This window comes from Stigmatopora nigra, unplaced genomic scaffold (assembly GCF_051989575.1).
Source record: "Stigmatopora nigra isolate UIUO_SnigA unplaced genomic scaffold, RoL_Snig_1.1 HiC_scaffold_25, whole genome shotgun sequence".
In the NCBI taxonomy this organism is placed as follows: domain Eukaryota; kingdom Metazoa; phylum Chordata; class Actinopteri; order Syngnathiformes; family Syngnathidae; genus Stigmatopora; species Stigmatopora nigra.
Window position 1 is genome coordinate 2,400,001 of NW_027551604.1, and position 27,290 is coordinate 2,427,290.

General features: G+C 38.5%; 4 protein-coding genes across 5 annotated transcripts in view; 1 reads left to right on the top strand and 3 right to left on the bottom strand.

The window, feature by feature from the left end:
* The window catches only part of ptdss2 (phosphatidylserine synthase 2), an 11,565-nt gene extending 8,255 nt beyond the window's left edge, over positions 1–3,310 (top strand). The window contains exon 13 of the mRNA XM_077711148.1: positions 2,767–3,310. Within this exon, the coding sequence (XP_077567274.1) occupies positions 2,767–2,932 (166 nt within the window). The 3' untranslated portion in view covers positions 2,933–3,310. The remainder of the gene's footprint in view (positions 1–2,766) is intronic.
* Positions 3,311–6,176: 2,866 nt separating this feature from the next.
* Positions 6,177–12,717, bottom strand: LOC144192099 (transmembrane protein 168-A-like). 2 transcript variants are annotated; one of them, XM_077711142.1, is made up of 5 exons: positions 11,213–12,717; positions 10,998–11,128; positions 9,690–9,964; positions 8,133–8,702; positions 6,177–6,425 (listed from the first exon to the last, which is right to left on the bottom strand). In XM_077711142.1, the coding sequence occupies exons 1-4, from the start codon at positions 12,338–12,340 to the stop codon at positions 8,173–8,175; spliced, it is 2,064 nt and encodes a 687-aa protein (XP_077567268.1). In that variant the 5' UTR covers positions 12,341–12,717; the 3' UTR covers positions 6,177–6,425; positions 8,133–8,172. The 2 variants fall into 2 exon arrangements, with proteins under 2 accessions (XP_077567268.1, XP_077567267.1); XM_077711141.1 differs by having other exon boundaries at positions 6,177–6,439.
* Positions 12,718–14,736: 2,019 nt separating this feature from the next.
* On the bottom strand, positions 14,737–20,010 carry samtor (S-adenosylmethionine sensor upstream of mTORC1). Its single transcript, XM_077711144.1, has 5 exons — positions 19,643–20,010; positions 17,992–18,133; positions 17,047–17,175; positions 16,397–16,511; positions 14,737–15,714 (listed from the first exon to the last, which is right to left on the bottom strand). Exons 1-5 carry the CDS (start codon positions 19,800–19,802, stop codon positions 15,091–15,093), a joined length of 1,170 nt encoding a protein of 389 aa, XP_077567270.1. The 5' UTR covers positions 19,803–20,010; the 3' UTR covers positions 14,737–15,090.
* On the bottom strand, positions 19,934–27,007 carry ppp1r3ab (protein phosphatase 1, regulatory subunit 3Ab). Its single transcript, XM_077711374.1, has 6 exons — positions 25,965–27,007; positions 24,673–24,725; positions 24,510–24,586; positions 23,111–23,782; positions 21,020–22,219; positions 19,934–20,053 (listed from the first exon to the last, which is right to left on the bottom strand). Exons 1-6 carry the CDS (start codon positions 26,726–26,728, stop codon positions 19,934–19,936), a joined length of 2,886 nt encoding a protein of 961 aa, XP_077567500.1. The 5' UTR covers positions 26,729–27,007.
* Positions 27,008–27,290: the final 283 nt, after the last annotated feature.

A 27,290-nucleotide genomic window follows, 5' to 3' on the forward strand; every position in this document is an offset into this window, starting at 1 on the left:
TACTATACTATGTCGTTTTTGAGAGAAAAAAGCCTTACTATACTATGTCGTTTTTTGAGAGAAAAAAGGCTTACTATACTACGTCGTTTTTTGAGAGAAAAGGCCTTACTATACTGTCGTTTTATTCAACCGAAAAAAAGCCTTACTATACTATGTCGTTTTTAAAGAAAAAAAGCCTTACTATACTATGCCGTTTTTTTGAGAGAAAAGCCTTACTATACTATGTCGTTTTTTTGAGAGAGAAAAGCCTTACTATACTATGTCGTTTTTTGAGAGAAAAGCCTTACTATACTATGTTGTTTTTTGAGAGAAAAGGCCTTACTATACTATGTCGTTTTTTGAGAGAAAAAGCCTTACTATACTATGTCGTTTTTTGAGAGAAAAAGCCTTACTATACTATGTCGTTTTTTGAGAGAGAAAAAAGCCTTACTATACTATGTAGTTTTTACAGAAAAAAAGCCTTACTATACTATGTCGTTTTTTGAGAGAGAAAAAAGCCTTACTATACTATGTCGTTTTTACAGAAAAAAAGCCTTACTATACTATGTCGTTTTTGAGAGAAAAAGCCTTACTATACTATGTCGTTTTTTGAGAGAGAAAAAAGCCTTACTATACTATGTCGTTTTTTGAGGGAGAAAAAAGCCTTACTATACTATGTCGTTTTTTGAGAGAAAAAGCCTTACTATACTATGTCGTTTTTTGAGAGAAAAAAGCCTTACTATACTATGTCGTTTTTTGAGAGAAAAAAAGCCTTACTATACTATGTCGTTTTTTGAGAGAGAAAAGCCTTACTATACTATGTCGTTTTTTGAGAGAAAAAGCCTTACTATACTATGTCGTTTTTGAGAGAAAAAAGCCTTACTATACTATGTCGTTTTTTTGAGAGAAAAAAGGCTTACTATACTACGTCGTTTTTTGAGAGAAAAGGCCTTACTATACTGTCGTTTTATTCAACCGAAAAAAAGCCTTACTATACTATGTCGTTTTTAAAGAAAAAAAGCCTTACTATACTATGCCGTTTTTTTGAGAGAAAAGCCTTACTATACTATGTCGTTTTTTTGAGAGAGAAAAGCCTTACTATACTATGTCGTTTTTTGAGAGAAAAGCCTTACTATACTATGTTGTTTTTTGAGAGAAAAGGCCTTACTATACTATGTCGTTTTTTGAGAGAAAAAGCCTTACTATACTATGTCGTTTTTTGAGAGAAAAAGCCTTACTATACTATGTCGTTTTTTGAGAGAGAAAAAAGCCTTACTATACTATGTAGTTTTTACAGAAAAAAAGCCTTACTATACTATGTCGTTTTTTGAGAGAGAAAAAAGCCTTACTATACTATGTCGTTTTTACAGAAAAAAAGCCTTACTATACTATGTCGTTTTTGAGAGAAAAAGCCTTACTATACTATGTCGTTTTTTGAGAGAGAAAAAAGCCTTACTATACTATGTCGTTTTTTGAGGGAGAAAAAAGCCTTACTATACTATGTCGTTTTTTGAGAGAAAAAGCCTTACTATACTATGTCGTTTTTTGAGAGAAAAAAGCCTTACTATACTATGTCGTTTTTTGAGAGAAAAAAACCTTACTATACTATGTCGTTTTTTGAGAGAAAAAAGCCTTACTATACTATGTCATTTTTTGAGAGAGAAAAGCCTAACTATACTATGTCGTTTTTTGAGAGAAAAAGCCTTACTATACTATGTCGTTTTTTGAGAGAGAAAAAAGCCTTACTATACTATGTCGTTTTTTGATGGAGAAAAAAGCCTTACTATACTATGTCGTTTTTTGAGAGAAAAAGCCTTACTATACTATGTCTTTTTTTGAGAGAAAAAAGCCTTACTATACTATGTCGTTTTTTGAGAGAAAAAAACCTTACTATACTATGTCGTTTTTTGAGAGAAAAAAGCCTCACTATACTATGTCGTTTTTTGAGAGAGAAAAGCCTTACTATACTATGTCGTTTTTTGAGAGAAAAAGCCTTACTATACTATGTCGTTTTTTGAGAGAAAAAGCCTTACTATACTATGTCGTTTTTTGAGAAAAAAGCCTTACTATACTATGTCGTTTTTTGAGAGAAAAAAGCCTTACTATACTATGTCGTTTATTGTGAGAAAAAAGCCTTACTATACTATGTCGTTTATTGTGAGAAAAAAGCCTTACTATAATGTGTCGATTTTTGAGAGAAAAAGCCTTACTGTACTATGGCGTTTTTTGAGAGGACAAAGCCTTACTATACTATGTCGTTTTTTTGAGAGAAAAAAGCCTTACTATACTATGTCGTTTTTTTAGAGAAAAAAGCCTTACTATACTATGTCGTTTTTTGAGAGAAAAAAGCCTTACTATACTATGTCGTTTTTTGAGAGAGGAAAAAGCCTTACTATACTATGTCGTTTTTTGAGAGAGAAAAAAGCCTTACTATACTATGTCGTTTTTAAAGAAAAAAAGCCTTACTATACTGTCGTTTTTTGAGAGAAAAAGCCTTACTATACTGTCGTTTTTTGAGAGAGAAAAAAGCCTTACTATAAGATGTCGTTTTTTGAGAGAAAAAAGCCTTACTATACTATGTCGTTTTTCGAGAGAGAAAAAAGCCTTACTATACTATGTCGTTTTTTGAGAGAAAAAAGCCTTACTATACTATGTCGTTTTTTGAGAGAAAAAAGCCTTACTATACTATGTCGTTTTTTGAAAGAGAAAAAGCCTTACTATACTATGTCGTTTTTACAGAAAAAAAGCTTTATTATACAATGTCATTAAAGTCTTTTCCCCACGCAGGGACATCACTCTCCGTTACAAAGAAACACGGCGCCGCAGACAGGAAGAGCCGGCGGAGCGTCCAGTGGCGGCGGCGGAGCGCCCCCCGGCGGCGGGCAACGGCACCTCTTCCGGCCGAAGCAAACTCAACGGCAGTTCCGAGTACCTCCGATCCAGAAAGTCCTGAGCGGAGGGTGGATTTTCACCGAAGGCCCACCCGCTTTCAACTTCATTCCACGTAAAATAAAAACTCCTTTAGAACAATTTGGGAGCTGGACAAAGACCAACGACGGAAGCGACCCTTGGCCAAGGAATGTTTCCTGACCTTGCGTGCAGAAAAATACAGTAAAAAGGCAAATGACATTCATCTTCAATGGTGAGTGTTTCTCACTTGAGCCTCCAAATTTAACCCCAACTCCAAATATTATTAGTCCTTTTCAGCCATTGAGAATTCAAGTGGGCTAACTCCATAGCAATCCCCTATGTATATGTGTATATATACATACATACACATATGTTTATGTACGTATGTAGGTATATATGTATATGTATGTATATATATATATATGTATACATACACATGTATGTATAAGTACGTATGTAGGTATAAATGTATATTTATGATTATGTATGTATACACATGTATGTGTATACATACATAAATATACATATATACCCACATATGTACATGTATACATCCATATGTATGAATATATAGGTATATATACATATAATTACATATACATACATGTATGTATGTATGTATGTATGTATGTATGTATGTATGTATGTATGTATGTATGTATGTATGTATGTATGTATGTATGTATGTATGTATGTATGTATGTATGTATGTATGTATGTATGTATGTATGTATGTATGTATGTATGTATGTATGTATGTATGTATGTATGTATGTATGTATGTATGTATGTATGTATGTATGTATGTATGTATGTATGTATGTATGTATGTATGTATGTATGTATGTATGTATGTATGTATGTATGTATGTATGTATGTATGTATGTATGTATGTATGTATGTATGTATGTATGTATGTATGTATGTATGTATGTATGTATGTATGTATGTATGTATGTATGTATGTATGTATGTATGTATGTATGTATGTATGTATGTATGTATGTATGTATGTATGTATGTATGTATGTATGTATGTATGTATGTATGTATGTATGTATGTATGTATGTATGTATGTATGTATGTATGTATGTATGTATGTATGTATGTATGTATGTATGTATGTATGTATGTATGTATGTATGTATGTATGTATGTATGTATGTATGTATGTATGTATGTATGTATGTATGTATGTATGTATGTATACACACACACACATATACATACACATAAATAAATACATGCGTATATATATTGTTGAGCATCACTACTGATAGATCTATATAGTTAGCAAAGTAAGGCTATTTAGCTCTTAGGGTTTTGACATCCGAGACGAGATTGTGCTGTGTTCGAGATCACCGTGACAATCAGAATTTTGGCGAAGCTTGCGTTAAATGTGGACATGCTTTATTATTTCAAGTCGGGGTTGACCTGTGAGTAAGTGCCATGCTTCCTGTAGGTAAGGAAAGGAAGGCAATGCTTTAGTATATTTTAAACAGGCATTTTGGTGCATTTTTTTGTTATTGCTGTTGTTTTGTTACCTTTTTTTGTGGGCTGGGAATTGGCCGACTAGATCACCAAGGCATCCTGTTACTTGAACTTTTACGTCAGCTTACTTTAAAGACCAAAATGTTGAAGATTTTTTTTCCATTGCAGAAGCCATAAAACATTTGTAGACACACCAAATCATTTGCACCTTATTTAACTCTGTTTACATTCCGTCACTCCGAGTCTTACGGATATTTTTTAGTACATTTGCAAGAGCTATAACCTCTTTATTTTATAATACAGGGTGTTACAAAATGTTTAACCCTAATTCTGAAGGCCAACCATTTTGACAATTTTTTGCAGCTTGTGCAGAAACGTATTAAGTTTTTGCATCTAACGTTTGGCATTTCTATCTTTTCAGGTTAAGAAATGTCATTCACTTGAAAAGAAAAGGCATTGTGTGAGTAGGTTTGAACTCGTCTAAGACAACCGGCACCTTGCCAAACTTCACCAATTTTGCAAAGAAAGTACCTACTAACTACAAAACAATTTAGGAATTGGAGCAAAAATTCCAAAGGAAAGGGGCAAGAACGTGGTTTTCCAATGAGAACACATGAGAAACCTCCACTGTTAAAAAATATAACAGGTAAAAGTTTGCCTTTACTAAAATGATAGATGCTACTTCTAATATCAGATCTAATGTACTAGTTGAGCTTACAGTGTACTACCCTGTGTAGTACTTGGATGGTAGACCCATGAACCGACTGCCGGGATAAATACCAAGTACTCACTTAGCCCGTGAGAAGCAGTGGAATTTCCAATTTACACACATTCTAAAGGAAACCTGTGGCCTAGGTGGTAAATAGTTACTGCATCACGGCTCTGGCGACCTGGGTTCAAATCCTGGTCGTTGCTTTGCAACCGATCGGCTAGTCACTGACTCTTGGTGACCCCCTTCTCTCCTTGCTGGGGGAGTTGCCCAGGGTCTTGGGTGTCCTCCACCCCAGAATCAGTGGCTAGCCGATTGATCGCAGGGTAAACTCCACACTGCACATACCGGGATTTGAACCCAGAGCTGTGACGCACTAATTACTTACCACCTAGGCCAAGAAGCACCTTTTTAGAAAGTGTGTAAATTAGAGATCCTACTGCTTCTTACAGGCTAAGTGAACACTTGGTATTTTTCCAGGCAGTCGGTTGGTGGGTCTCTCATCCAAGTACTACACAAGGTAGTAGTATACTGTAAACTCTAACTGGGACATTAGATCTGATATTCGAAGTAGCACTTATCTTTCAAGGAAAAGCAAACTTTTACCTGTTTTTTTGGAGTCTTTCCATGTTTGGAAAACCACATTCTTGCCCTTTCCTAGTCCTAATTTGATTTGTAGTTAGTACCTTCTTGGGTGAAGTTTAGCATGATGTCAGTTGTCTTGGTTGAGTTTAAGAATACTCACACAATGCCTCTTCTTTTCACGTGAATGGCATTTTCTTAACCTGGAAAAATAGAAATAACAAATGTTACACAAAAAACTTGAAACCTTTCTCGCTAAACATTTTTTTTCGATTTAAGTTGAGCAAAAAAAAAATGCTTCTTAGATATCTAGAAACCCAAATTTGATGTAGGGAAGCCATTTTCTGATTTGTGTCAACGATGGTCAAAGAAAAACCTGACAGATGCTGCTGTACTACTACTACCAAATGTTATGTTTTCGATTAAAGTACACAAAAACCTTACACTTTTGCAATGTTGTCTTTTCTTACCTTAGAGATAAAAGACAAAAAATGTCATTGAAGCTAATTGAGAAGAGCATATGCCAACTTTATTACATTTAAAGTCATTGGCACACACACACATGACAATTTTACTAGCATTAGCATTTTTTTTTATGAAATAGCATTTGTAAAAATATTGCTTGCATAGGTTTAAAGTTAAATTTTGCATAAATGAAACTCACCCATGAAAACCACAGTGAAGATCATCGAATCAAAAAATGCGGAGACAAGTCCACGTTTTTAAAGTTGCTAATGAAGACTTCATTCAACCTGTTGGTAAACCACTTTGGTCATTGTGTAAAAAAAAATACAAAAATAATCAGAAAGTGTACTTTGGAAGAAAAGGTAAAGGCACATTGGTAAATATTTCACAGTTACAAAAGTGCAACATTTGTGCCGATTGCATCAACTTTGGAAGATTAGCATGTAGAGTCAACTAGCTACATTAGCTCGTAGGCATTTCTGGTTATTAAAAGATGCATTAACAGAATTAGCAATGTGTTCCATAGGGTCACTTAGTCAATGAGATTAGGGAGGTAATACTTGTTTAGCGGGAAGTAGTATTTGGCTTGTATTCAAAATATACAGTGTTCCCTCGCTACTTCGCGGTTCAGCTAACGCGGACTCAGAGCTTCGCAGATTTTTTTGGGGAAAAAATACAAATATTACAATGAAACAACATATTTTACAGTTTTTTTTTTGTTATAACATGAATTTCACTCTCTACCTGTATTCTATATGGTGTACTGTATACAGGGGGGTAAAAATAAAATTAAATTTAAATTATTATTTTTTTTTAAATTAAATTTTTTTTTTTAATTTTTTTGAATTAAATTCAAATTAAGCATTTTTGAAGGGGAATCCCTACTTCGCGGAAATCCACTTATCGCGGGTGGTCCCGGTCTCCATTAACCGCGATAACCGAGGGAACACTGTAGTACTCAATGCCAGAATATGAAGCCATTTTTTCCCCCAAAACTATATGCTTGTAGACTAAGTTTTGGTATAAAAAGGCACTAACTTTTGAAATCTTAGGTCATATTCAAATCTTTACAATAACAGTCTGATTGAGATATTAAAAGTGCTTATGAATGAGGTTATCAAAAATCGAGATTGGCCATAAAATGATCATTTAAATCTCACTTTAGCGTAGAATGAAATGGCTGTAACAGTATCTAATCATTAAATATGTTTACTATTGATTCAAAAAATGCAAAAGTAGTATAAAATGACTCATAATGCTCAAACTGTGATACCTAACAAAATAATCTATCTGTATTAAAGCAGATTTAATGCAAAATTTCCAAGTGCAAACTAGTCTCAGAACCAATTCAAAAGCTGTCCAATCACGGATCATTTCCACCATTTAATCCCGTCACCTTGCGAGAATCAAAATTGGTAAATACTCATCGTCTAACCCAGGGGTGTCAAACATACGGCCCGCGGGCCGGATCCGGCCCGTCTGGTGGTTTGGTACGGCCGGGGAAGAAAGCTGCATTGTATAAAAAAATATGAATTATCTTTAAAATGTGTAGTTGTTGTATTATCCGCTAGGGGCGCCGTGTTTTAGTACGTGCAAACAACATGAATGGACATTTATTTATGTTCTTATGTTATTGTCTTGTTCATAATATATTGTTCATAATGTAAAAGGAAAATTCTTTGAATAAAAATTTTGATAATTTACTCATTCTTTGCACTAATTATTAGAATTAGTGACTAATATAAAGGGAAAAAATAGTGGGCTTATTGTTAGTTCTATGTCATTTTGCAATGAGTTTACTAGTCCGGTGGCCCGCTTGATCTCAAATTAAGCTGTATTCGGCCCGCAGACCAGAGGTTTGACACCCCTGGTATAAACCTAACCCAATAGAAACAAAATCCCAATAAATAACCTTAAATTTCAGGCATTTGTTCTACATTTTGATCAGTAACAAAAAGTCCTCCAGTAACAAAACTCACCGCTTGAAAACTCACCAGCTTTGCAGAGGTGTCTCTTTGGTCCCAAAATGGCGTCCTACGACCTCACCAGTTTGAATCCGTGTCCCGTATCGAGAGCGGCGGGCGGAAACCACTTGAGCTTGAGCCTCTTGACGCAACGCAAACAAGCGCCGCACGGCCACAACAGGCTGAGTCCGCCACACCACAACGCCGTACGCACCATGGGGTGAGCCACACGTGGGAAGTACACCCTCCAGTGGTCGCCCAGCTCACCGTCTGGCAAGTGCGGCGTGTAGTCGCTCCAGCGTGTCGAGACGCCGTAGATGGCGGCGGGCGCCCCGACCCGTCGCGCCCACGGGTCGCTACCGTCTCCGTCGCAGTTGTGGGCCACCCAGTGGGAGAGGAATTCGCCCGGGTGGTATTGTGCCGTCCGTGGGGGAGCGGTGGCGGCCTGCACGGCGAGGTGGACGCCCTCCACATGCCGGGCCGCCTTGACTGTGGGTAGCGAGTGGTCGCAGTCCAAGATGAGGATGAGACGGGAGCGGTAGGCGCTGTTTTTCTCGCGCCACCAGACCAGGAGTTGATCCAGACTTAGAGTGTCGCCCCCTAGCAAAGGATAAATAAAAACAATAATGAGCCACGACTTGGTTAATCTTGTTTTTCTCAACAATGATTGGTTAACAAATATTAGACAAAATAAGTAGTGTATTTTCTGGCATATTAGACGTATTTTCTCGCATATAAGCCATATTTTCTCGGATATAAAACGCATTTTCTCGCATTTAAGCTGTATCTTCTCACGTTTAAGACATTTTCTCGCATGTAAGCCGCATTTTCTCGCGTATAAAACGCATTTTCTCTTATTTAAGCCGTATTTTCTCGCATATAGGACATTTTCTCACATTTAAGCCGCATTTTCTCGCATAAAAGCTGCATTTTCTCGCATTTAAGCCGCATTTCTCGCATAAAAGCTGCATTTTCTCGCATTTAAGCCGCATTGCTCGCATGAAAGCTGCATTTTATTGCATTTAAGCCGCATTGCTCGCATAAAAGCTGCATTATCTCCCATAAAGCTGCATTTCCTCGCAGAAAAGCAGCATTTTTTTCGCATTTAAGCCGCATTTCTTCGCATATAAGCCGTATTTTCTCGCATATAAGACATTTTCTCGCATGTAGCCCCTATATCTGACACACAAGCCGTATTTTCTCGCATTAAAGCTGTATTTTCTCACAAATAAGACGCATTTTCTCGCATAGAAGCCGTATTTGCGCGCATTCTAGCCATATTTTCTCACATGTAAGCTGTATTTTCTCGCATATAAGCCGTATTTTATCGCATATAAGCCGCATTTTCTCATATAAGTCGCATTTTCTCTCATAAGCCCATTTTCTCACATATAAGCCATATATTCTCACATATAAGCCATATTTTCTCACATATAAGCCACATTTTCTCGCAGTATTTCACCGGAATTTGGTCATAAAAGCAAATACCTCGTGTATAAAGCGCACCTGAACTTTGCCCGAGTTTTTTTGATACAAAATGTTGTTATATTGGAATAATTACGGTAATCGTGAAAGTAAGGAACCCACCTGCGAGCGCCCAGTCGCCCGAGCGGTCCGTGTGGCCGCTGTAGAAGAGCACGTAGGTGTCGTGGCGCGGTCCGTCGGCGGTACGCAAGCCCATGAAGGCCTTGAGCTTGGCCCGCAGCGCCTCCAGCGTGATGCCGCCGGTGGAGTAGTCGCAGCCGTACGCCTCGATGTGGTGGCGCGAAAGGAAGCGCTGGATGTCACTCAACATGGCCGTCGAACGCAGGTTCAGTTGTTGCACCTGCTCGGGTGGCAGCAGCACGGGCTGTCCGTCGGGACTGCCGAAAAAAAACAAAAAAAATGCAGTCAGTGAGTTAAGGAAGTAAATGATGAGTGGCGACTTTCTGTTTTAGGATCAAATTCAAATGAAGAGTATAGATGTATATTACATTTCCTGATTTTTCTCCCTTTTAAATCAATAATTGTCATTTTTGAATCCATTTTTTCTGTTTTTAGTTCAAAAATAATTTTGTAAAATCTAAAAATATATTTAAAAAATGCTAAAATAAACATTGTTATAGATCTGTAAAAACCTGAATATTTAGGGATTTTAAACCAGTTCATTTAATCCATTTTAAAAAATTAAAATGAGTTTAAATGTATATGAAATTTCCTGACTTTCCCCCTTTTAAATTAATAGTCATTTTTAATCATTTTTTCTGTGTTTTTAGTTCAAAAAATCATTTTGCAAAATCTAAAAATACATTAAAAAAGCTAAAATAAACATTGTTATAGATCTAGAATAAAACTGAATATTCATGGTTTTTAATGCAGTAATTTTAATCCATTTACAGTGTTCCCTCGGTTATTGCGGTTAATGGGGACCGGGACCACTCGCGATGAGTGAATTTCCGCGAAGTAGGGATTTTCCTTCAAAAATGCTTAATTTGAATTTAATTCTAAAAAATGAAAAATAAATTTAAATTTAAAAAAAATAATAATATTTTTTTTACCCCCTGTACACAATACACCATATAGAATACGGGTAAAGAGAGTGAAATTCATGTTATAACAAAAAAACTGTAAAATATGTTGGTTCAGTGTAATATTTGTATTTTTTTTATTTACTTTTTCCCCCCAAAAAAACCTGCGAAGCTCTGAGTCCGCGGTAGCTGAACCGCGAAGTAGCAAGGGAACACTGTATATATATATATATATATTTTTTTTAAATATTATATCTAAAATAGTCCGGCCCACATCAAATCAAGTTGAGGTTAAAGCGTCCCGCGAACCATCCAAATTATGAATGAGTGCGCCTTATAGTCCGGAAAATACGGAACGGCATGCTCTATATTTTACTTAACAACGCACCTGCAGTAGTTAGTAGGAACCACCACACCATAGGCCACGCAGGTTCCTCCCAGTGTGCCGCCTAGTTCGTGAAACAAGCCGTGGAAGATGGATTCCAGTGCAAGAACCAGTAAGAAAATGCTGTTGGACGTCTGAAAAAAATATTATTATTTAAAAAAAAAACATCACAACAATGCTACGCTCATTTTTTTGCTATCAGAAGGACATTTTCTTACCTGCCAGGACAGCATAGCCAGAGCTATGGTGGACACTAGCGTGAAGCGCATGAGCCGTTCTGAAACCAGGCAAAAGTGTCTCATTCCCTTGGACGCCATGATCTTGTCCAAGCGTCCAGCGCCGAGACCCTGGAGCAGGCAGACCCTCTGACAGTCGTCCAGTTTTCCGTGAAAGCCCCACAGGCTTAACAAAAACACCAAATGGCAGACGGCCCAGAAGAGAACGCACGCCACCAACGCCGGGACGCCCAGATACCACGGACTTAGGTTTCCCAGCACTTTTACCGCCAAGCCTAGGAAACCCAACTCCAGGAGCAGTAGGGGTAGCATGGAGAGTCGGCGCCAGAGTCCACGGCAGCACAGTAGCGGTTCCCAACGTTCGATCACGGAGAGTCCGGCGAAGGAGACGTCCAGCAACGGCTCGGACAACACCAGGCAGAAGAATCCGCCAAGAGCGAAGGCATTAGTCCGGACCCGGAAGCTTAGGGAGAAGAAGTTAGCGGCCACCACGGCGAAGACGACCAGGTTGCCCTGCGCCAACGTCGCCTTGACCCGTAGCGCCGTCACAGTGGCGCCCAGGGATGCCGCCAACGCCGCCACGCTCAAGGCTTCCGGCAAAACCAGGACGGTACCAGCAGCGGCAAATCCCGTCAACTGGAGCCGTTCAGCCAAGGTCGTGAACCCTGGTCGGTACCTAGCGTAGCCTAGCATTCTCTCCAGAACCGCCCATAGTGTCCTCAGGGTCACGCTGGAGAGCAAGAGTCCGTTAGCCACTTCTTCCCGGGAGTCGACCTCCAGCTCGGGGCTGTTAACGAAGCATAGCAAGCCCAGAAGGAAGCCGAACCAGAGGTTTAAGAGGCTAAGGCTTAGCCGCTTCTTGCCGAAGTAGCATTGTAAGACGCCGGCTAAGAGGAGGACGAACACAGCTAGGACGAAGACAGCCAGTAGGGTGGACTCGGATGTCTTCTCCCAGCGGACGTAGAGGCCGAGGCATAGGGCTACTAGCATGTTGAGGCCGGACATGTAGCCCAGGCAGCGGACTGAGGACCATAAAGCCCCCTCGCCTTCAAATTGCCTCATGGCCGCTCCGAGCCAGTGACTAACCCAGTAGCGCACCAAACGCACCATTTTTGTAGTTTGTACACGTAAAAACAAGGACGTCGGTGTCTTAAAAAGTTGTTTTCTACATTTAGGGAGCGGGATGGCTCGGAAAATACAACATTTTGCGAGGTTTCTAACTTGGAGAAAAGTAGCTAGCTAGCTAGCATGCTTCACCGGTCGACGCCAAAGAGCTCAATGGCGCTTGTTATGAGGGAAATAAGCATTTTGCTGACGAATTGCGTATTATTATTATAAATGAGATTGACGGTGACTTGAAAAGAAGCAAACTGGCCTGAGAAGGAGGAAGCGACGTTTTAGTTGAGGAAGTTTCGACGCGTCAAAAGTTTGTAAGACGCCATCTTGGATGAGTGCGGAAGTCCGTCTCCGGTGGCCGGATGTGTGCGGAAGTCCGTCTACGGTGGCCGGATGTGTGCGGAAGTCCGTCTACGGTGGCCGCAAAGCAACAAAATGGACGCCACTTCGAAAAACTTCAATTTTCGATTCAAAATGAACTTTAAATTGAGTTAAATATCAACAGTTGGCTTACATTGACATTTCATTTAAATCTTTCATGCAGAAACTCTCTAATACATTTGATATCTGAACATTGTATCAATCTAATTTAGAATTATTCAAACAAAATGGATGACTTTATTGAAACATCAATTTTTTTAAATGGAAATTAATCGTTTAAATACTAGCAAAATATATTCAGAGTAAATTTAGCATTACTCACAGCCAGTCAAAACATGCCTTTGTTGTTTTCATATTAGCTAGCATAAACAAAAACTTTGGCTATTCCAACAATTTGTAGCTTGTACAATTAGGAATGTTATGCTAAAGTATCTTAAAACTGACCAAATTACAGCAATGTGTGCCAATTTCAACTAGCATAAAACAGACACTAAGTTAAATTTTGTTCTGTGGACATTAAGGAAGATTCAAGTATTTATAAATGTAACTTTGAGTAAATTATGGACTGTTTTAGTTATGTATTGGATTGTGTACTTTTACTTGTTTAATGCAATCCAGTATAGCATGGGTGTTTTATATATAATATTTTTTTTATAAATGGATAAAAATAACTGGATTAAAAGCCATGAATATTCAGTTTTTATAGATCTAAAACAAATGTTTATTTTACCTTTTTTTTAAATATATCTTAAATTTTACAAAATTATTTTTTAACTAAAAACACAAAAAAAATGATTAAAAAATGACAATTATTGATTTAAAAGGGGCAAAATCAAGAAATTTAATATACATCTCTACTCTCCATTTTAATTTGATCTTAAAACAGAAACCCAGCACTCATGATTAACTTTCTCGGACCTTACAAAATGCTGCGACGGACCAGATATGGCCCCCGGGCCACCACTTTGACACCAGTGCAGTTTAGTATTGGATTAAAAAAAAAAATTAACAATGACACTATCCGTTTACATTCATTTATAAAAGACGCAACCATACAAGAAGCACACATTGTTCTGAACTGTTGGGAATGACAATGAAAATCCATACCATGCATATTATATAAGTCACTGGAAGACTAACTGGCACCACTTCATAACACAACCACTGACCAAGTGATATTCTATTTAAAAAAAAACCGATATGAATATGAATTACAGTATACTACAGGCACAGGAAAGGTTTCCCATTCACCCCAAAAATATGTCAATACTCTTGTGTGCTGTTAAAGTGTTATGGGAGAAGGGAAAAGGGGGCGGGGCAACGAAGGCACCAATCGGATGTGCCGCTTTCTCGTCTGGTTGAGCATGGTAAGAAAATAGGTCGATTTACGATAGCGTTTAAGATCGGCGAGCGCTAAAGTGCCGTTGCGCTGTCGTCATAACAAACGCCGTCTTTAACTAGTAGCTTAAAAACCTCAGCAGCATCTATTGCTTTAATATTAAAAAAAAAAAAAAAGAAAATACCTCAAAATTGTTTGAGGTTAAACTAGTGCAAACATGTTGAGTTAAGTTGGATTTTTGTTTTCAGTCTTCGGGAAGGATATGTTTTGTTTTTGACAACAGGGAAACATTTGTTATTGTTTGCTGCCATTTGATTGGTTAGGACAATCACAAGCTCTGGTGGGCTTTGTTTCACTCCAAAAAAAAAAAAAAATCATGTTTCCTAGCTTGAAATGAATATTTTCTCTGTAATTCTACGAGTATAACCAACGTAGGAATTAAAAAATAATAATAATAATAACCTACCTTGAAACATTAGTACCTTGCGACTTGAGTAACACACTTAAGTTAGTAGAATACTCCAGTTAGATGAATCCTAAAAAAATGCTACAAATACCACATGACTCTTTGTTAAAGGCTTTAAAAACGATAAACAACGTCAGTGAGCTTTTCAATTGAAGCTAGCTAGCTTACTTGCTAAGCATCACGTTGATCTGATTTTCTTGTTTTTGTTGTTGTTTTCTTTTGTCTCCTCTTGGGTCATCAAGCATTGATATCTTCAGGTGGGCGGAGCTTACTTTCCGACTCTTATAAAAAGTATCTATCAAAATATACGTTGATCCAGAGAGAGGGTTCTGCGAAAATAACCTGTAAACGTCTCTCTTTCACACTTGTGCAAACCGCGTCATAGGGGGCGGGGCTTCATAAAAGGGCGGAGCTTGGGTTGGGGTATAGGCAGGGCCTGGGTGGGGGTGGGCGGGGCTTGGGTATTGGGGTGCAGCAGGTTCTACGTTTGGCAGCGCAGCGATGCAATCCGAGCCGAAAGAGAGCAAAAAGTGAAGGAGGCGGGGCTTGTTGTTGTTTTTAGGTCTGGAGAAGGACTGGGTCCTCTAACTCCTGGAAGCCCGGTAACGAGCCGTTTTGGCTCTCCCCGGAATCCGAATCGTATCCGTCTGGTAACTCGGCGAAGGCCCAAGCTAGCCGTTCGTCGTCGGCGTCGGATCGTGCCTGTCCCTCGCCGCCCTCGTCTTCCTCGGCGGCGTTGAAGTCCTGAGGGATGTAGAGCATCTCGGGGTAGTTGCGCGACACCAGGTCGCCGGTTGTAGCCAGCGATACTTTCCGGAAGGCGATCAGGTGCATGTGGGAGTACTTGACGTATTTGTAGCGTTTGAAACCCAGCGATTCCACCGCCACGCGCCAGCTACGCATCATTAGGGCGTGGCGGTTCTGGTGGGAGGAGTCGGGGGTGATGATGAGTAAGAGGCCGTGGAGGGATAGTAGCTCGTGAGCCTTTTTGCAGCAGATCCAGCGCTGGTAAGGCGAAGGGAAGTAAGAGAGGAGTAGCGAGAAGACGGCTACGTGGAAGAGTTGCGCCGGGAGGGCGTCGATGGGGTTGTGCAGGTGGAGTAGGAAGGCTTCTACCGCCTCACCTGTTAGTTGGAGGGGGCGCTGGAGCTGGAGGTTGAGGAAGTCGCACTTGTACACACTCTGGAGAAAGAAAAAATGAATAAATTGGGCTTTATACTTGGTACAGAATGCTCAAAAGGGATGGGTATTTTTTAATGGGGCCCCCTGCTGGCTGAATGGCAAATTTGAGGAGCTGAAAGTGAATTTTAGATTTTTTCTTTTATAAATGGATTAAAAGAATTGGATTAAAATCCGTGAATATTCAGTTTTTTATAGATCTAAAAGTGTATTTTTTTAGGAAGGGAAAATCTGATTTAATTATTATGTTCCATATTTAAGTGGAAAACTGACAATTTTATATTTTACAAAACTATTTTTTTAACTGAAAACAGAAAAAAATAGATTAAAAATTTAAATGATTGATTTAAAAAAAGGATAAAATCAGAAAAATTAATATACATCTATACTCTTTATTTGAATTTGATCCTAAAACAGAAAATCAGCACTCATTTACTTTCTCGGGCCGCACAAAAAGATGCGGCGGACCAGATTTGGCCCCCGGGCCACCACTTTGACACCACACCCTACACAATATAATTAATACATGAGTTTTAAGCAATGTATTCGGATGTATCCCACCAATCTGATACAAACGTGTAACAAATTATAGATTACATTTTATACAGTTACGGAACTCAGAGAAATGAATTTCATGATCAAAACAATGGAGTGGTTTTAGCTTGAATTTAGTGAAATGTCTCACCTCAACCGCAGGCACAATGTCGATACCGACGGTAAGGAACTCATCATACTTCATGAAAGGGTTAAAGCAACTCCCGACATCCAGGAGCCGGATCTTCCCCATTTGAGTGCTTGGACTGCAACACAAGATAGAAACAGGGATATAATGTATTTTCTCACATATTGACATCCCTCTGCGTGCGTATAAGCCGTACCCTTAAAATTGCCTTAAAATCGTTGAATTATTACAATTTCTCTTGTATAAGCCGCCCCTGTTTCAAAATTTTCACCTCCATATTCATGGTTTTAATAGGGAGTACAAATGTTTTACTTTGAAGGGAAAATCCTTAAAAAAATATAGCTTAAGGACAGTTTTTTCCCCCCACATCCATCAGGACTCTAAACTTTCAGTAGCACAACACACAATCCCTTCTGTGACACATTTTAATTTTTTTTCTCCATTTATAAAGCACACTGGATTATAAGGCACCCTGTCTATTTTGTAGAAAATTTAAGACTTTTAAGTGCGCCTTATAGTCCTGAAAATACGGTAAGCATTACCCTTGATTCAGTCATCATTATTTTTAGTTACAAATATGGCATATATGTGAGAAAATATGGAATTTTTTTTTACAATGTAGTTTTTCTAATACATCCAAAAATGAGTTTTACCATTGGTTAGAATGAGACGGCCGTCCATTCGCAGATGCTTCGGCAGGAGCGCTAGAGAAAGAGACGCTTTTCTGATCCTTCTCCAACATTCTTTTCATGCCGCCGTCCCGGAAATACTCTTGGCAGACGCTGAGGACCCAAAGAAATGTTTTTAATTTTTTTTTTTTTACCCCTTTTCCCCAGGACATCACATTTTTTAAAATTATTTGTAGAAAAAAGTGTTAGTATATTATGGAAATCATTTTCTTAGTCCGTTTTTTAAAGTTATTTTTAAGTGAATAAAAAAAAATCCTGGGAAATAAACATTTTGTATATGACATTTGTATTGTTAAAAAGACTCCAGAAAACTTTAAAAACAAACCAAAAGAATAAAAAAAATTGTACGTTTTTCAATATGGCGTAGAATTACGTAGACAAATATTTTTGTAACTATTTTTTGTAAATACTAAAGATACATTTTCTACTCCTGTGATTGAGTAAGATTCCAAATTCCTAAAAAGAACCATAAACCACTAAAAATGAACCAATTGAAAGAACCGTTCATGAATTGTACGATGCAGACGGGGTGCAGACACTTACAGAATCCTGCCTAGCAACGACCTACAGTCAAATAAAATCCAACTTTTTTTATTAGATTTTTAGATTTTTTATTATTATTATTATTATTATTATTATTTATTTATTAAGTTTCTTTTACCCCTTTCCCCATGATGACGCTGTTCACGCATCAGCCAATGGCAGTAGCTCTGTCCACTCTGTTTTTTGTGTTTTAAGCATGTTTTACCTGAAAAATTAGAGGGAACATTGACATACACCTGCTTATACTGGTGTGCCAACGGCGAGCAATGATGATGTCACTAACACTGGTACTCAGTGCACTCATGGAGTTTGTCTTTTTACCCAGACCAACAAAAAATTAGAGATTTTTTTGCGACAATCGCTCACCTGCGACACCAATCGATGCGTCCCTCTTTCTCGCGACTGACGGCCCAGTGATTGTCGGCAAGGTTCTTCATAGCGACGGCGTACTCGCTCAGCGTCCGTTCGTCTTCGCAGTGCTCGCGCCAAATCTTGTCGAAATCGCCCACTGTTGGAATGCATCAAAAATTGAGCATACTGCAAGAACGGCATGTTTTATAGAGAAGTTATTTTACAGCGTGGGCCCGAAGGCGTGACCGCGATGATTCAAGTGGATCACACGTTGTTTGTTAGCTAATCATGTGGTTAGCTGGAAAGCGCTGGAAGTTCTCAAAAGCGACCAAGTTGTCCGCAAAAGAACAAAATAACAGCAGTAAAAAGCTCTTATGTTTGAAGTAGAGCAGCCAATGGAAATTGATGATTAAAGCCATTTTTAAAATGAATTTATAGTCTGCTATGTGGCCTTTGTTGATTTCATATTTGTTCAAATCTTAGTTTTTGTTGTTGTCTTAATTATATTTTTGTCAGCATTTTATCGTCTGTGTAATAGGATCCATTTTTTTGTTTTATTACTGTATCTGTTTATAAATTGTTTTGTTTGCTTTTCTTTATCAACTATTACAGTCGACTAGTTTATTATTTCCGGGTTTAGTGTTTGGCCAGGCTAACTATTTAGCTAATATTTAATCAAAGGCAGGTTCATGTTTAATATTTAGCTAGCTATACACCCTCTCAACACATTCCTTCACAAAATCTATCATAGGGACATTAAATAACTTATTCGGTGCTGTTGAAGGTGGTAGATGTCCAATTTATTTCGACGGTGAAGCAAATAACTATCGCAGGTTAAGAGGAATAAATTAGCTAATTGTTGGCTAGTTTCATAATAAACTCGTTTTTTGGCCAATTGATGATACCTCTTTAATAAAGGCACACATACAAATTATTCTAGCATTAAAAGGTATATTTAAAAAATACTTTCAATAGGTATCTTGCAGGAAATGTAGTTTATTCATCTCCTCAAGTTGTGATTTTCTAGTAAATAAAAGTGCTAGAATTTAGGTTTAAGAAAATAGCTATAAATCATTAATTTTTAAATTAAATAATTGAACTATTCAATTTTTTTTATTGTAAGTGCTGTTAAAAACATTGTCTACATATAATGTCCAATGTTTTATAACAAATTGGATTAAAGATTTGCTATCATTTAAGAAGAAAAATAATCGCCATTAACTAAAATGGCCGTGTCAGGATTTTTAGCAAAATCGGTTATTAGACCCAAAAAAAAGTTAAGGACTGTTACAGTATATGTAAAAATGTATATGAAGTTGTTTAAGTATTTAGGCCTTCACTAAGAAAGGCAACCATTATCTTATATTAGAAAACCGACGAAGGGTAAAATATACTATTGCGACAAGTATATGAATATGAGTCGCATAGTTTAAGCGTCATCTTAAACTTAAGCCTAACCATGAGCTTCGTCAGTGACCCAAATATGTAAAAGGCCTCTGTCGGTGAAAGGCAGCCAAACGTCGACGGTACCTCAACTTGTGACCGTTACAAATACCGAACAAAACAAGAAAACATGATAATTTTAGCAAAATGACAATATGGCTAGTGACGGTGCAGTTTCGCAAATTAGCATTCGGTTAGCCAAAATAAGACGGGTGGGCCTCACCTTCTCTGTATTTCCTGCGGAGCTTTCTGTGGACGTTTTTCACAACCCCTGATAGTTTTTCCTGCTCGTTCTTAGACGCGGACGCTTCTGGAATTGGCACGGAGAATAGGGCCGGGTGTCTGTCCGTCTCCGCCGTCTCAACGTCGTCGCTGGGGTCCATCGCGCCGGGTCCGGTGAGCTCGTTTTGCTGGTGGCTGGCTTCCTCTTCCCCCCTCTTTACAGCTGCTTAAACCACCGGCGAGCCGGCAGTGCATGTGCCAAGAAAACGTAAATTGATTGGCTGGTCGTAGCTCACATGTGGTCTGAAGTGACAGCGCGTCGTCCAATCACAAGACAGGAAACCAGCGCACCTCGTCTGTTGCGTTCAAATGCTTCTCGTAAGTTCTCCTTCCGTATCGTTACACACGTTAACTACACAAAAAGGGGAGAAAATGTTAATTATGTGGATAATAAAGCAACATTTTTCTCTGTTTAAATTTTGTCTGTGCTTATTTTTTATATTGACTAAAATAAAGTGAATATAGAGAAACATCATTACTCTTATGAAACTAATAAAAGCAATTTGTTTTAGGCGTCTCGGGATGCCTTTTAAACAAGCTAGCTAGGAAATGTGCTAACGTTTCCTTCATAGTGTTTCATTATAACGTTGTAAATTCACAAATATCTGAATTCCAGGTTGATATCTAACCCAATATAGTAGTTAAAACGTTTAATATATCATACTCACTGTGAGTGGACATTGAACATCTTTAGCGGATACGTATTAGTAACAGCTTTGAGCCAAAATGGAGTCCGTCCTGTATGGCACGTACCTGCAAAATCATCTATAAATAGAGCTATTTTTATTTTTTTCCACTTGTTAATAATAAACAACATATCCCAACCTATAAATTTGATTCAAAGTGTCCAATTTAGAACTTTCATTTACATTTTTATACAAGCTACGGCAATGACGCTAGCATATATAGTTCGGGGTAGCTGTTTATTTATACATATTATTTTTACAATAAAAATAATCTTTGTCTCGTTTTCTGAATAAAAGTTGAAAACATGTTACGTGGATCATCTTATTCAGAATATTCTTCAATACGATTCTTGCTAGAGTATCAATTGGGATTATGTTAAGCACACTTATACAAAAAAAAGTCCAGTATTTGTCAAAAACATAAGTATTTCAAAACAGGTTTTTTAGCCAATGGAGTTATCTTTTGTCTGTTTCTCGCCTTGACATAAGAGCCACAAGACAGAAATCAAATATAGGCCAAAACAGGCTAGAAAATCGTAATAATAAGCCGTGACTACAAACACCGCTAACAAGGTAGCATACATCAACGTTTTGGAGACACAATCGCGAGTACAGGTCTCTCGCAGCCTTGCCACGTTTCCGTCGGCCATTTTGGGTCGACTTGGCTTTGGTGATGGGTTTTCCCGGCTTTCCCGAAGACCACCACCACCACGTTCTTCATCGAGTACCTCGCTTATGGACGGCATTGGCGAGGAAAGCGATTTACTTCTCCTCAACGAAGACCTCTCGCTCAAACCGAAAGTTGCTTCGGCACCCCGATCTTTGGTATGGACCGCACGTAGACAATGCATATAGAGCTCTACTTCGTCATCGGAGTCGGTCTCCGGTTCTTCGGATAACTGGTCGTCTTCTTGAAGACCAGTTTCAGCCAAGATCTGAGTTTTTGGATCTTCTTCAGATCCACCATCTTCACAAAGATGTTTCCAGAGTTCTTCTTCTAGCTTTTTTTGGTCCAATTGCCATTTCCGGTTGTCGTCTTTGTCTTCTACTCCATCAAGGTCTTTTTTGTCTTCTAGGATCTGGACCAAATGTGCTTCAGCACCCCACAAGGTCTCGTTTAAGGGCGCAATGTCCTCCTTCAGGTTGTCAAGTCTTGCTATTCCTGGACAGTTTTTTGGTTCTAATTCTTCTGAAATGTTTGCTTCTTCCAACATGGCTTCCCAGTTTTGTATCTGGTCTATCTCTGGCGACCTATCAGGCTCCTGAAGGTTTTCATGCCAACTGTCGGCTATGGCTACGAAAAAGGACACTGCTTGTGAGTGATTGTCCAAATCTTCACAAAATTGGTCTTCTCTAATGCAAGTTTCTTCTCGGTTTTCAAGAAAAATCGACGTCCCGTCATCGGCTGAGAAACTGCAACTTTTGGGGCGGTTAAAATCTTCTGAATTTGTAGCTCCACCCACTGAATTTCTGTCTAATTCGTCAAATTCCAAACCAGTCTGGTTCTTGACGTCCCCACTAACCAAATTCTTAAAAGTTGCTAAAACTGCGTCATTATTTTCAACTCCACCTTCAGATTGACGTATCCCCTGAATATTTTCTGACTCAAAGTCCAGAGAAGCCCTCGAATGTGAATCCATATCTGTCCAAATGTTGTTTCCAGAAAGAGAAATTTCGAAATCGGAATTCCGGGACTCTCCCGTTCCGTTGTTGAGCTGCTTTTCATCATGTTTTTGGTGTCCCGTTACCACTTCTTCTTCTTCTTCTCCATCTGACCTTCCTCCGATCGTGGAACTGACCTGTTGATCTTCACCAATCGTCTCTGAGTGATTCTGAATCGGGGAAAAAAAGTGTGGCGTCAATTTTTTTGCACCTGAAAGTTCGGTGCTTGGACGTTTGGTTGCCGGTCTTTTGGTCACCGGTCAAATAGTGACAGAGAGTTTACTGTTGAAACCAGATCTCAAAATTATATTCATGAGAGAGAGTTTAATACCTGAGAGAGAGAGTTTAATATCTAAGTACTGTTTAATATCTCAGTACTGTTTAGTATCTAAGTACTGTTTAATATCAAAGTACTGTTTAATATCTAAGTACTGTTTAATATCTAAGAGAGAGAGAGAGTTTAATATCTAAGTACTGTTTAATATCTAAGAGAGAGAGAGTTTTATATCTAAGTACTGTTTAATATTTAAGTACTGTTTAATATCTAAGTACTGTTTAATATCTAAGTACTGTTTAATATCTAAGTACTGTTTAATATCTAAGTACTGTTTAATATCTAAGTACTGTTTAATATCTAAGTACTGTTTAGTATCTAAGTACTACAGTTTAATATCTAAGTATAGTTTAATATCTAAGTACTGTTTCATATCTAGGTACTGTTGAAAACAGTAGATATTTAGATATTAAACTCTCTCTCATGAATATAATTTTGAGAGCTGGTTTCAACAGTACTTAGATATTAAACAGTACTTAGATATTAAACAGTACTTAGATATTAAACAGTACTTCAATATTAAACATTACTTAGATATTAAACATTACTTCAAAATTAAACAGTACTTCGATATTAAACTCTCTATCTTAGATATTAAAGATATTAAACTCTCTCTCATGAATATAATTTTGAGAGCTGGTTTCAACAGTAAACTCTCTGTCTCCAAAAGACCGGCGACCAAACGTCCAGTCACGGAAAGCTCATACGGCGGCAAAAATGTCAGTACCTGAACACTTGGTGAGCTCCCCGAAGCTGAAGTATCCATCTGCGATACCTCTTGGATACTACTTATTCCAGTGCCATTCTTCGTCACATTTTCCCAAATGTCTTCGTAATTCTGCATCTTGTCCATGGATCTCATCCCAGGATCTTCTGTAACGGACCCATGGACGCCATCCACACTGTCCTGCTTCTTGACGTCATTGCTAACCAAATTCTGGAGAATTCTAACATCTTGTTTGTTCCAAGTAACATTTTCTAGAACAATGGAATTGACTTCTTGGGTATTTTCAGGCCATGTCCAATCGTCTTCAGTCCTGCCGGGCAACTGGTGCTCAAAATGGACGCCGTTACTTGGACTTTGACAGTTCTCCGTCTTCTTTTCAGCCTCGGAGACTAAATTTTTGAAATATTCGTTATTATTTGACTTGGGGGTGCTAACGTCGCCCTGTGGTAAGGACGACAAAGTGATTTTTTCGGGTGTCTGCGATTTGTTTGGTGTCCGCGACTCATTTTGTCCACTTGGCGTTTTGTCCAATGTTTTGTCTGGGATGGCGGTGGGGTCTTCATGCTTTGGTTTTGGTTCTACGGCGTCCCGTTGAGAAAAGTAGTCCTTGACTCGGGCCATCCGAGCGGCTTTTCGTTGATTTCGTCGGCTGCAGTTTTGCTTGATTTCAACCTGTTCGTCAATGAGAAAGTTAGGTTATTTATGCTTGGCAGAATAATCCGATAAAAAACATTTGAGGGGTCGCCATGTCATCATAAGACTTGGTCCACTACATTAAGAGTGTAAGACTCGGGTTGGTTCGCGAGCCGCGTTAATGTCAACTTCATTTAATGTGGGCGGGCCATTTTAGATATAATATTTAGATTTTTTTTTTTATAAATGGATTTAAAGAACTGGATTAAAAGCCCTGAATTTTCCGTTATTTTTAGATCTAAAACAATGTTTATTTTAGCTTTTTTAAAATATATTTTTAGATTTTACAACATGATTTTTGAACTAAAAATCAGAAAAAAATGGATTAAAAAATGACAATGATTGATTTAAAAGGGGGAAAATCAAGGACTTTTTTATAGCCCTAAAACAATGTTTTACCAAAAAAAAAACAATTTTTTTAAAACATTTTTTTCACCATAAAAAAATTGTTATATACGTCATATGACAATTTCTTTATGGGTAAAAATGTTTTAAAAAATTGTTTTTGAGCTATTAAAAAAATCCCTGATTTTTCCCCCGTTTTAAATCCATCATTGTCATTTTTTTATCCATTTTTTTCTGTTTTTTAGTACACTATTCGAAATTATCAAAAAACATAAAATGCAGGAAAGTTGACAGGTATGAGATAAAGTAATTGTGGCAAACAAAGGGTTAAAATGTATAAATTGGGCCAATCAGGCTATACCTGTAAATTCTTACTGTCTTCTTTTAACTGATTGGGTTGGAAAGCTTGATTGACTCCATCTTCTTTTGTTGGCTTATCTAAAAATAATTAAAATATATAAATATATATATATATTTTTTAACCTTTTGCATTGATTCATTGATGTCGGCAAATATGTTCATACCTTCTGACAGCTTTTCCGTGGATATTTCCAAAACATCTTCCGAAAAGATTTGGCTGCCAAACACAAAATGCACAGGTGAACTTTATGGCCAATCACAGGATACAAAAAGACAAACAACCAATCACTCGTCGCTAAGGGCCAATTTAGAGTGTCCAATCAGCCTATTGTTGGATTGTGGGAGGCAACCGGACTACCCAGAGAAAACCCACGCAGGCCCGGGAAGAAAATACTAACTCCACACAGGTGGATTGCCGACCTGGATTTGAACCCGGATCCCCTACTGCGAGCCAACGCGTTAACCACTTAACCACCGGGCCACCCTGCTATTAAATACATTATCACAGTGTTTTTAACTAAATGATCAAAAACTCAAATATTAAAGGAACAATATACAAAAAAAATGATACTAATCCGAGACAGTTCCCGATGTGGCCACCAGGTGAATTACAACAAATAAAAAAATAGTAAAACCCTATTTTTAGGTGTTTTTTTCAGAGGGACGGAACGAATTAATTTGTATTTGGTTATATTATATGTGGAAAAATTGATTTATACAAAAAATGATACTAATAAGGAACATGACTCAATCAGTTCCTGGGCATCCCTGGACAGTTCCCAATGTGGCCACCAGGTGAATTACAACAAATAAAAATGGTAAAACCTTATTTTTAGTTGTTTTTTTCAGATGGTGGGAACCAATTAATTGGTATTTAGTTATATCATATGTGGTAAAAATGATTTATACAAAAAATATACTAATAAGGAGCTCAATCAATTCCTGGGCATATGAGACAGTTCCATATGTGACCACCAGGTGAATTACAACAAATAAAAATGGTAAAACCCTAGTTTTAGTTTTTTTTCTCCAGAGAATGGGAATGAATAAATTTGTATCTATTTATATTATATGTGAAAAAATGATATATACAAAAAATATATACCTTGGGCATCTGAAACAGTTCCCAATGTGGCCACCAGGTGAATTACAACAAATAAAAATGGTGAAACCCTATTGTTAGCGATTTTTTCAGAGGATGGGAATGAATTAATTTGTATTTATTTATTCTATATGTGGAAAAATTGATTTAAAAAATTATACTAGTAAGGAACATGACTCAATCAGTTCCTGGGCATCTGAGACAGTTCCATAAGCGGCCACCAGGTGAATTACAACAAATAAAAATGATAAAATCCTATTTTTAGGTGTTATTCTCAGAGGCTAGGAACAAATTAATTTGTATTTACTTATTTTATATATGTAAAAATCGATTTGAGATACAAATGTGTCCTACCTTACGCTCTTCAGGCAGCTTTTCTTCTCATGCCGGCCCCCCCATTCTTTAGCCTTGGTCCGACAAACCAACACATAGTTCCTACAGTCATTGTTAGCCCAAAATGTCCCCACTGGTGTCTCATAACGCAGACAAAAGTCAACTCTTGAACCCTGCTCCGGGAATGGCGGCACCAAAGTGAGCTTAAAGGCAAATCGATCCATGTGGGCGTGGCCAAAGTTAGGGATATACTCAGTCAAGAGGTCAAAGTGGCTAACCCAAGAATCTAACGTTGTCCTCACATAGACAACCTTGTGGAAGGACATGTTGAGGACACAAACCAGTCCTTTGAGTGTAGTCGTCCCTGGAATCAACTCTAAGGACTCCAGCTCTATTTTCTGCTCTTGGACTCGAACCAGCAACTCCTCGGGAGACAATGGCGACTGAAAGGTCAACGGCGCCATAGAATACTCCTCCGCCGCCGATATCCCGTCTACGTCCAACTGTGGCGCCGTCGGGACGTCGCAGGAATCAAATTCTTTGACGTAGACCAAGTTTAGACCTTTAGAGTCCGCGAAGGAGACCCTGCGAGACCCCCCGGGGGTAAAAACCGGTCCTGGTTCTTCTCCTTCGTCGTCGGAGAAGGAGGTTCTTCTTCTCGGGAGAGGAGAACACTTGGGTCTGATGCTGATCTCCACTTCGCCATCGTCTTCGTCCAGATCTGGGACGTGGAGGAGGGGGTAGGTGGACGTGTTGGGGGGTCCGCTTTGTCCCTCGGACTCCATGGGGAGCTTCTAGACTGGAGAGACAGTGGACGGGAAAGGGTGATGGCGGAGACTGTCAAGTGACATTTAACCAGCTCGGACTTAACGGATGGCGTCGAGTTACGGCCGACATTGTCGCCGTCCTAAAAATAGGACGGGAAGGGGCGAGTCAGAAAATATCCCCCTTGGGCACGGGAAAAATGTAGTGACGTTGATAACTTGTAGTTATGACTGACTTATTGGTTTTTGGAGGTGTTTTGATCGGACTACAATGTAAAAGTTAGCCTTTTATCTGGTTGAGCTAATAAAGATGTTTGTGTTAAAAGGCATGAAGAGATGGACTTTATGACCTCATGGAGGAGGGGGTGGGGCTTTGGGGGAGGGTTTAAAGAAGGGGGAGGGAGGCTATGGCTCGGGAGCTGTGTGTGGCTGTTTTGGTGGGTGCGTATGGGTTGGAGTTGAACCGGTGGTCCTGAATGCACCATTGATTTTTTTTAGTCGTCTTTTGCAGCCATTTTTGCGTTGATAGTTGTTGATAGTCGTGGATGGTCATTGATGGTCATTGATGGTCATTGATAGCCAT

Bases quoted from the DNA above. Each gene is read 5' to 3' on its own strand.
- LOC144192099 (XM_077711142.1), bottom strand. From the start codon at position 12,340: ATGGTGCGTTTGGTGCGCTACTGGGTTAGTCACTGGCTCGGAGCGGCC. The intron at 11,129-11,212 runs GTAAGAAAATGT...TATTTTTTTCAG, and splicing joins TGGCTATGCTGTCCTGGCAG to ACGTCCAACAGCATTTTCTT. The intron at 9,965-10,997 runs GTGCGTTGTTAA...TTTTTTCGGCAG, and splicing joins GTTCCTACTAACTACTGCAG to TCCCGACGGACAGCCCGTGC.
- samtor (XM_077711144.1), bottom strand. From the start codon at position 19,802: ATGGACCCCAGCGACGACGTTGAGACGGCGGAGACGGACAGACACCCG. The intron at 18,134-19,642 runs GTGAGGCCCACC...GCATTCCAACAG, and splicing joins CCGCAGGAAATACAGAGAAG to TGGGCGATTTCGACAAGATT. The intron at 17,176-17,991 runs GTGAGCGATTGT...TTGGGTCCTCAG, and splicing joins CGCATCGATTGGTGTCGCAG to CGTCTGCCAAGAGTATTTCC.
- ppp1r3ab (XM_077711374.1), bottom strand. From the start codon at position 26,728: ATGGAGTCCGAGGGACAAAGCGGACCCCCCAACACGTCCACCTACCCC. The intron at 24,587-24,672 runs GTATGAACATAT...AATTATTTTTAG, and splicing joins CACGGAAAAGCTGTCAGAAG to ATAAGCCAACAAAAGAAGAT. The intron at 23,783-24,509 runs GTATAGCCTGAT...ATTGACGAACAG, and splicing joins AAGACAGTAAGAATTTACAG to GTTGAAATCAAGCAAAACTG.